A 10000-nucleotide genomic window follows, 5' to 3' on the forward strand; every position below is an offset into this window, starting at 1 on the left:
ATATATATATATGTGTGTGTGTGTGTGTGTGTGTGTGTGTGTGTGTGTGTGTGTGTGTGTGTGTGTGGCTACTGGCGTTTTAGAACATGGGTAGATTTCAATATATATCAATGCACTTACCAGTATCACAATGCGATGCCTCAAGCATATTCCACTCAGTTCAAAAATCCTGACTATTCCGAACGCGCGCGCACACAAAATATATATTTCATTAATGTCTCCGACAGCACTGTTCATGAGTACCAACGAACTTGAATTTTAAAAACGTAGCACATCGCGTAAACTACTGGAAGGTAGTTATCCCGAACAGACCACGTGAAGACCAGTCAAGTAAACGAGACGCACAGCCTTCCCGCGACTGCAAAACAATAACACGAACGGCTTTCTAATTAAGTGAAGATGAGCCCTCGCTCGTCAGCTAGCTCGACCCGCCGGCGACGTGAGTTAGTCTGACGGAGGGAAGAGGAAAAATGTCGTACAGTAGTAAGTAGGGTGGTCGAACGCGTCACGGCGTTCAAGGTGAAGTTACGAATACGGTCGCCGCTTGTGAAGTTCGCGTCACGCTTCGTAGTACGCTGCTACTACGGTGCTGTAGTAGTAGTAGTAGTAAGATGCAAGAGACAGGTATGATTGCTATGTACATTTGTTTGTTTGATTGCTATGTATATTTGTTTGTTTGTTTGCTATGTAAATTTTTTTTTCTTGTTTTTCTTTCTACAGGGTTACCTGATGAACGGTAAACAAATATAGCAGCATTTGACATCAATGTATTACCATGAATATCATTAATTCGATATAACTCCAATAGGGAAATCCACGAGGGAATAAAAACAGTGCGTAAATAGTCTGGTATTTATTATGGCAGACTGTGTAAACCACACTTTCTTGCATGGTTATTAATACACAGGTGAAGCAAATGAAATGAATGTTATGAAATTTGAGAGACATTTGAGAAACATCTACTATCTACTGTAATGATCCGAAGAATTATTACAAACTCTACTCTCTCTCTCTCTCTCTCTCTCTCTCTCTCTCTCTCTCTCTCCTTAGTCAGTATATCAGCTGTGTAACCTACGTCAGGCACTCATCTTATGATGCAATCCTTTGTAAATCCCGCCCACAGTATGAACCCACGAAACTGTAATTGGTCGCATCCTCGCTCTTAAACCATGGAAGGTTAGGACCGGTGGCGAATCTTCTTAAGTCCCGTCATGTAATATATTTGCATGCTGCTTGCTAGTATTGCTTGTTTTAGATTAAGCTGACCTCATGACAGCACGGGCTCTTGCTCATAGAGCAGCCCGTAAAAGTGTTGCCTTAACAAAGTCATAGTAAGCGTAACTGGCTATTTGTTTAGATTTGCGCCGTTATTGCTCGTTTACGAGGATCAGAATGCCAGTGGATCAGCTGTTGTTGTTGCACTGCAGTCATCAACATTTCGTGTTGCACTGTTGTTGCTAGTTCCCCGATTCTGAATATTATTGGACTATTGTTCCGCTATGTTGTTGCTAGTTTGGTCAGATTAGGATGCTAGTTGGTTGTTTGTTTTTGCATTGTGTTCCCACTGTTGTTGGCTCGCTAAACAAGTCTCTCTTTTTGTATTGGAGTACACCAGATTTTTCTAAACTGGATGGCTATGAAAGCCCTTTGTGAGAGCTTGTCAATTGGCAGCCCTGCAGTAACGACAATTCATTCATCCAAATAACAGGCCTACCATTGTATCTAGTTTCTTTACAATGTTAAAATAAAATACCCGGCATTTCTTTTGTCTTTCTTCATTTTCTCCTGTTAATGAAGAGCAACGGCGATAACCCTTGAACGTAACTGAAGGTATAATTGAACCTAAGTGTGAGTTACAAAATGATCATTCATTTGTTTAAGCTTGAGTTACCACTTATCTTTTTTATCTAAGGTAATTCTCGAAGTATTTTTTTTAAATTACACAGATTCGTACAACTATAGTACCTGAATTTCTTTAACTAGGAAGAGAAAAATGTATTTTATTATCTCCAACTTTATTAAAAATCTGACTTTCATATTTTATATATATATATATATGTATATATATATATATATATATATATATATATAATATATGTATATATATATATTATATATATATATATATATATATAATTAATAATATATAATATATATATAATATACTATATATATATATATATATATATATATATATATATATATATTATATATATATAGTATATATATATAGATATATATATAATATGGTAAAATAATATACATATATATATATATATGATATATCTATATATATATATATATTACATATATATATATATATAATATATATATATATATATATATATAAGAATCACATAATTTGACCGTTATGTTCTTAGTTTCGATTTGATGTGTTGAACGAATTGAAGATACTTACCAATAAATGTCTTGAATTCACATAAATTGCAGCGTAGGCCTAACCATGCTAGCTTTTAGGCCCACTTGTACTATCATTGTCGTTGCATTCAGTAGAAACTACATAACCACTTAACAGTGAAGAAACGAAAGCGAACTGTTTATTGACTTATATAAAAACATATTCTATAAGAATGCAAGCTTGCTATATTACTCCGACCTTTGACCCTTACAGGTTAGTCTTGGTAAACTTAATTACGACGGAATCGTCATCATCATTGGTCAACTTGTAAATATTGCTCCATTTAGGAAGCCGTTTGTGAAGCTCTCAAATCACCGAAAATCTATGGCTTTGACCTTTGACTTTAAGGATCAAACTTTGCAAACACAATCAAGGATTTATAATTCATCAGTATGAAAGAAAAACCACAATTACGTAGGCACCCACGAAGTATTTAATCTGCAGAAAATCTGTGACTGTTGAACATTCATCTTTCAAGATCAGCATAAAAATAGATCATTTTTCAAAATTTATATTTTCCTTGATATTCAAGAACATTCCAGGCATTCTACCAAACAATAGACAAAATACTTTAGCAATTGAGAAAATATAACAACAATAAAAATAAAACACAAATAACAGAAAAAGGACCTCTGTTGAAGTAGAACACACCTTTGGTTATTAAAACTATAAGCTAAACACTAACAACACGAAAGAGAGAGAGAGACAGAGAGAGAAAAAAGCACACGTAACATAGGCCCAACTGAAATGTAAATTATCTAAATGACTTTTTCTAGAACCGTGTAGCGACTTTGCATATTTAAACACGAGGATATAGTATTTCTACTCGTATAATTTTCCCCAACAAGATTTCCCCCAGTTCATTTGAGACAGAATGGTAACTTTTCTTAAAGTCTAGCTTGACGTTCACTATGAAGTAATATCTATTTAAAACAAAACATCCCTCAATACCACTAGATCTTGGTTAAGTAGAATAAGAAGTTATCTCCGAAGCAATTACAAGCATTCAAATTGTTTCTAAGCATTGGCGTTAATTCCATATGCGCATTCTTACTGCGCAAGCCAGCCTATCTGACACAGAGCACACATAATTTAAAGTTAGGTTTGGATTTTTCAAAGTAAATTGGAGCAATGAAGGGCAAAACCTCGTCTCTCGATGCTTTTATTTATTTTGTGACTTTAGTTTAAAGTATCTTTTATCCTTTATTATCGCCATTTTCTTACGCTGCAGATAACGTCATTTTACTTTGAAGAGAGTCGGTTTGAAATGTGTATTTTTCTTAAAATAATGACAAGCACAGAAAGACAGGAAAGCAAATAAACTGTTTTGAGTAAATAAAAGACGCTGTAATTCGATTAAAAGGGTTAGTGAAATTAATCGATAAATTTCATGAATTTCCAAGAATACAAGAATGAAATATGACCTGTAAGCACAAAAGCTACTGTGATATGCCACGCGATAGGTAACTACGTACTTTGGCGTGGAAATGAAACTGCAGAACACTCGATGTCATTTTCTCAAGCAATATATATAAAGAAGAAATCACTAATCAGTAACCTAAATAACTGACATTAAAGGTACGGAAACTATTACAGCTAAAGTTGAGCCCCAAAGCTGGATAAAAAGAAATAACGGAGAGGTCTAGAAACAAGTCAGATTTAACTTGGAAAACTGACAGGATTTTGCAACAGAACTTACTGACCTCAAAGCTAAAAGTTAAGATGTGAAAAGTAAAAGGAAAATGTTCAACAAAACCTAATGATCTTGAGGGAAATGTGAGAACCAGCCCATGAACTGAATCTTTCTTGACCTGCAATTTCATTTATTTGACTAGCTTACCCAGAATGTCCAGCATAAAAAGCTGCTCATCTGAGTTATTGAAGTTAATCTCATATTTCATACGGAAGGTCATATTTTGAAAACTGTACTATGTAACCCATACGTTCTTCGTTCGAATCACGAACGCCCTATTAAATATTTTCTTTAAAATTCCGTTTCCTTTCTAAATTTGACGTCAAGTTGAACCTTGAATCTAAACTTTAGTGACGGTTCCATAGCCCAGGTTGGTGTTGGTGGACAGCAGAATCTCGCTGGACTCCGATGAACCGCTGGAACCGGAAGACTCCTCGCGTTCCTTATAGGCTGGAAAACAGAGAGGATAAATAACCTCAGTTGACACTTTCCTTGGCATGTGAAGCATCTGCCATTAATTTGTATGTCGATAGTATGCAGTGTGAAACTCAACTTTATTTCTATTATATTCTGAAATACAATTTCTTGAATGCATCTCAATGGCGATTTCAAAAGGCTAGTAGTCCTTGAGACAAGCACTCCAGAGCAATAAGGAAATTTTCATAATTCATAGAAAAAGATAACACTCGGTATTTGAACAGTCTTTTATCATTATTATTATCATGATGTAACTAAGACCTATATGTTTCAATATTTCAGATCCAAACTTATAAGATGAATTCAGTAAAAAAAATATATTTTTTTAAATAAAAACCATATTTTATCAAAATTAACAAGAGATGACCGGACTCGTCACACAACGGTAAATGTTAAACTGAAAAATATACAAGGGAATATTTAAGAAAAATAGAAATAAGAGGCGCATTAGAAAGTTTAAAATAGTAAGATATTGCATTGCTTATCAAAAAAAATTTTCAGTGATAAATTCTGGATCGATAAATACTTTGGTGATGTGTAAAACAGTTTTACACATCTCAAAAAAAAGGAGTAGGTAATTATTGCTACGTTTAAGTAGTAGCTTTATGCTAAGTAAACAGGGAGGTTGTAAGCCTGCAGATTGTATAAATGCATACACATCTCAAACCAAACATGGAAATATTACTAATACATGCAAATTTTTAAAAGTGTTTCATCACTGTTAGTTTTCAAACAATTTTACCATTGCTACACGCTCTAAGACCTTGACAAAACATTGTAATCAAATGATCAACGTGAAATCAGAAGGGACATGACCAGAGCATTATTTTCCTCCTATCTTAACTTAAAACTAACCAAAACCAACTTTACCTAACCTAACCTAACCTAACCTAACCTAGGTCAATTTAACCCGACATAACTTGCTTTTGTTGCTTATACCTTCACAATGCAAATTTTAGAAGAAATAAATAATGATATCGGAATACCTTTGGCAAGTTTACGCGTATGGCCCAGCCTCTCCCGGCTGATGAGACACATGGCGATGAAGCACAGCATCAGAGGGATGAATATTCCTAGACTCATCACGTGACGGTAGTAGTTAGAGCAGTCAGGACCCATACACGCTGTCCTAAGATTAAAAAGAAAAAAAAACGTTAAAAGTTATATCCCACACAATTTTGCCAAGTTTTTATCAGAGGCAATATATTTCATTGTGCTTACGTCATTTGTATCAGTTCCAAGTAGCTAAATTTCCATGCTTCCTGCCTGCCCTCACCGCAACCTGCGAGTAAAATGAATCGATACGATTTTTAAATTAAGTCTAAGCGTCATGTCACGACAATAAACTTCTTAGTTCTTTACCTGGTTAGTTCCTGAATAAGAAAGACAGCGAGGCCGTTGACGATCTTGTCCCCGAAACAGAGGCTTCCGTACACGAAAGATGAACTTTCCTGAGGAGTTTGAAAGACTGAGAATTGAGAGCTTTAAGGTCAATCTTAAATTTTTAAAAAAATTCTAGTGATGACTTTCTAATAAGTCAACTTACAGGTGTAGCTGCCTTATGAGAAATCCTGGTTTAACTTTGCTTTTTATTTTGTTTATGAGATTATTAAAATGATGAAGGACACTCAGTAGAAGAGTTACAAGGAGTTACGAGGACTAGGATGTCTGAGACTTATTAGTCCAAATTCAGAGAAAGAGAAACAGAAATTACCCGACTTCTTTGACTCCCTTTTGGTAATGATGGATTCATAAGAATCACACTATTCATTACCCAATAAACGTAGGACACTCTCTCTCTCTCTCTCTCTCTCTCTCTCTCTCTCTCTCTCTCTCTCTCTTACCGTCCTCACGCCGATGATATCGCTGGTGAAGGCCAAAGACAACACTATAAGCAAGGACCCAGAAACTCCCCACAAAACGGACAAGCAGTAGAGTGCCCACTCAGGCATCCATGGCAGGGCAGAGACAGTGGCGGCTACTAGGCCTATCACAATGCCCACAACGACACAGGCCTGTTAACATAAAACGGACCGGAATCATATTGAAATCCCTTAAACGGAAATGGTTAGGTTTAAGTGACTTACTTAATGAATGGTACACTGAACAGAACCGTTGACTAATGAAATCATAGCCAACGTCTCCATAAAACAATAAAACGCTCACGTTCAAGATCACATGCAGGTTTTTAAAAAGTATTTAATTTACTTTTCATTTCAACAATGGTTAAAGATCAATCACGTTTATTGTCCTTAAGTTGTAGCAGATAAAACTTACTCAAGTCATAAACGCAAATGAATTATACCTTAAAACTTGCTTACAGTTCAGATAAACAATGCAAACCAATACAAACTTCTGACGACAAAAAATTATGGTTATTCCATTTGGAAAATGCCTAGTGCATGAGTCAGTGGTGAGTTTTAATGAATTTTTGGGGGTGGGGGGAGCGGGGGGCAGCCGGGGATTCTACTTACCTTTTTGCCAATGAACTTCCTCATACCCTTGAGCAAGAAGGACGCGCCCACACCTGACAGACTCATACATAAAGGAATGAGAGCTATCATTGACTGGAAGAGAAAATGGAAAGGGAAGATAGCGTTAAATTTCTCATAAGAAACTTATCTCGTGATCTCTTATTATCCAGTTTATAAGAATCCACAATTTTTTTATATATCTCTAGAAATTCGCATTCCTTACTCACTTCCCGTCACTCCATTTTAAGCAAGTGTTTGCAGCTGACGTGGGCATTTTATTTTTTTTTTCCTTAATGTTCGAACTCACCTCTCGGGCATGCACTGACTCCTGAAGGAAAATGGGCATGTAGATGTTGGCAAGGTTGGCCACCAAGCGGGCATTGGCGTAGAGCAGCATCACCTGTAAATAGTACACACAATTAATTAACAGGTAAATGACGTACAATTTATAAGCGGACACATTTTTTTTTACTTTGTCCCTTATTGGCTATCAGCAAGTCTTTTGGGATGATGATGTTGGCCCCATGATCTTTTTTGTGTTTTCTTTTAACTCTGGCTGCGACTACCGAAGTCGTCTAACTTCTAGATACATAAATTCGCTGGGTAGGTCAGCGATAGGATTACCATGCTCTGGAAAGGATTATACAATAGTCAATATCGTAAATTACAGTAGCTTCATCAAAGGTTTATATATATACGCATACACCGTAAACCCTGAACACTGCGTCATGCTTATTAAGAGACCGAGTAGTATAATTTAGAAAATATCAGCATATTTTAATTTTCCACAATAATTCCTTTTCAACAGAGTAGCAAAACTAACACCGCAGAAAATAGGAAACGATCAGTCGTTTTCAGAAGACCAAACCGCAGATACGAAACGAGGCGAAAGCTCACCTTATAAAACTGGGGTTCGTTCATCCAGTCTCTCCAATGCATGCGGAAATCGGGCAAACCGAGTTGGCCCATTGGCCGCGTAGTGGCGTCCTCTCCCTCGGCTCCAGCCGCTGTTGAGGCCCTGACTTCGTCCACGGTCTCCGTGCTCAGGACTTCCCTCTCTTGCTCTGCTGTCCATCGCCCGCCCCTTTCGGGCGTGAAGACGTGGAAGATCACGCTGAAGATCGATCCGACGATCATCACCGAGATCGTGATCGTCTAGAAATGTGGAGAATTGTTAGACTCATTTGTCTAAAAATGTGAAGAATTGTTAGACTCATTTGTCTAGAAATGTGAAGAATTGTTAAACTCATTTGTCTAGAAATGTGAAGAATTGTTAAACTCATTTGTCTAGAAATGTGAAGAATTGTTAAATTCATTTGTCTAGAAATGTGAAGAATTGTTAGACTCATTTGTCTAGAAATGTGAAGAATTGTTAGATTCATTTGTCTAGAAATGTGGAGAATTGTTAAACTCATTTGTCTACAAATGTGAAGAATTGTTAGACTCATTTGTCTAGAAATGTGAAGAATTGTTAAACTCATTTGTCTAGAAATGTGAAGAATTGTTACTCATTTGTCTAGAAATGTGAAGAATTGTTAAATTCATTTGTCTAGAAATGTGAAGAATTGTTAGACTCATCTGTCTAGAAATGTGAAGAATTGTTAGATTCATTTGTCTAGAAATGTGAAGACTTGTTACTCATTTGTCTAGAAATGTGAAGAATTGTTAGACTCATTTGTCTAGAAATGTGAAGAATTGTTTGACTCATTTGTCTAGAAATGTGAAGAATTGTTAGACTCATTTGTCTAGAAATGTGAAGAATTGTCAAACTCTTTTGTCTAGAAATGTGAAGACTTGTTACTCATTTGTCTAGAAATGTGAAGAATTGTTAGATTCATTTGTCTAGAAATGTGAAGAATTGTTAGATTCAATTGTCTAGAAATGTGAAGAATTGTTAGATTCATTTGTCTAGAAATGTGAAGAATTGTTAGACTCATTTGTCCTATCACTTTCAATGTCTGTGCATCTCTCAAAAGCATTGCACGCGGAATCCTGTTCATTAAAATCAACCGTAGATTGTCTTTCAAATCCAACATAATAATGCTTACATTGAAGAACAACTGTCAACAAGAGTAAAAGTAAAAGCTCTGTCTAACAAGTTAGGCCTAAGATTAGTATCGTTATATGCTGAAATTTTTTTTACATCTAGGTTTAAGATCTAGTATCAGTGGGCTCTGTGATAGAATGATGGCGAATGACTACGTAAAGTGAAATCTCTTTGATTAACCTATTTTCTTATGACTGAGTAACCTGTTTGTATCTTTATTTCGCTTTAAATGACTAAAAAGTCATATAAAACATATATTACGAGTCTGATTTGCATTAAAAGTTATAATAAATCTTATTCTTCTTAATGTATATAAAAATGGCCTATCTTTGATTTACTTGAAGAGAGTTTTTATTATTTCATTGCCAGGGAATCTTTTAATTTTCCTTAAACTATAAACTCGATGGACCTTAGAATTATGTTTTTTCGCTGTTTCAGGCGCATCATTTAGTTCACGAATGAATAAGCCAGAAATCCGAAACCCATCTAACATCTACGAGAACATAAAGACGGAGTTTTTTTTTTTTTTTTTTTTGTTTTTTTAGTGCTTTCTCTCATCACAGTGTCTTCATACGTCAAGGAAATAGCATTGGCCCTACCTGGAATTTTCCAGCATCCTCAGGACCGATGGCGGTTTTCTCCTCAACGGTTCGACTTTTGCTGAAGGCCATCCAGGCTACTAGGTACACCAGCATGTCACTGCAGACGTCGAAGACATACCTGGTGGAGCGAAGGTGTCAGGGTGTGATGAAATCTGAGAAAATATCTTTATTATTCTGCAGTCTTTAAATCCAGTCGACGTGGATTATTCGTCCATCCTTTTTCTTGCTTTTGTAACGAAGCAAAATGGAACTATAAATAACTATAAATTCTCTGTCAAGAATCGTTGT

The 10000-nt window shown here is 35.9% G+C and overlaps 2 protein-coding genes across 4 annotated transcripts in view; both read right to left on the reverse strand.

Annotated features, from left to right (window-relative positions):
* The window catches only part of LOC135217930 (zygotic gap protein knirps-like), a 23049-nt gene extending 22674 nt beyond the window's left edge, over positions 1 to 375 (reverse strand). Inside the window, exon 1 of the mRNA XM_064254021.1 lies at positions 121 to 375. The gene's annotated coding sequence lies outside the window, so the exon portion shown is untranslated. The remainder of the gene's footprint in view (positions 1 to 120) is intronic.
* Positions 376 to 2829: 2454 nt separating this feature from the next.
* The window catches only part of LOC135218317 (major facilitator superfamily domain-containing protein 12-like), a 17559-nt gene continuing 10388 nt past the window's right edge, over positions 2830 to 10000 (reverse strand). For 2 of the 3 annotated variants that reach the window (XM_064254545.1, XM_064254543.1), the window contains exons 6-13: positions 9710 to 9830; positions 7961 to 8218; positions 7371 to 7463; positions 7064 to 7156; positions 6434 to 6604; positions 5952 to 6040; positions 5576 to 5718; positions 2830 to 4562 (exon numbers count right to left, since the gene is read on the reverse strand). In XM_064254545.1, the coding sequence (XP_064110615.1) occupies positions 4453 to 4562; positions 5576 to 5718; positions 5952 to 6040; positions 6434 to 6604; positions 7064 to 7156; positions 7371 to 7463; positions 7961 to 8218; positions 9710 to 9830 (1078 nt within the window). In that variant the 3' untranslated portion in view covers positions 2830 to 4452. Of the gene's footprint in view, positions 4563 to 5575; positions 5719 to 5810; positions 5872 to 5951; positions 6041 to 6433; positions 6605 to 7063; positions 7157 to 7370; positions 7464 to 7960; positions 8219 to 9709; positions 9831 to 10000 lie in introns of those variants that run through there. The other variant, XR_010315285.1, reaches the window with a different exon arrangement.

Source organism: Macrobrachium nipponense, chromosome 9 (genome assembly GCF_015104395.2).
Source record: "Macrobrachium nipponense isolate FS-2020 chromosome 9, ASM1510439v2, whole genome shotgun sequence".
Lineage (NCBI taxonomy): Eukaryota > Metazoa > Arthropoda > Malacostraca > Decapoda > Palaemonidae > Macrobrachium > Macrobrachium nipponense.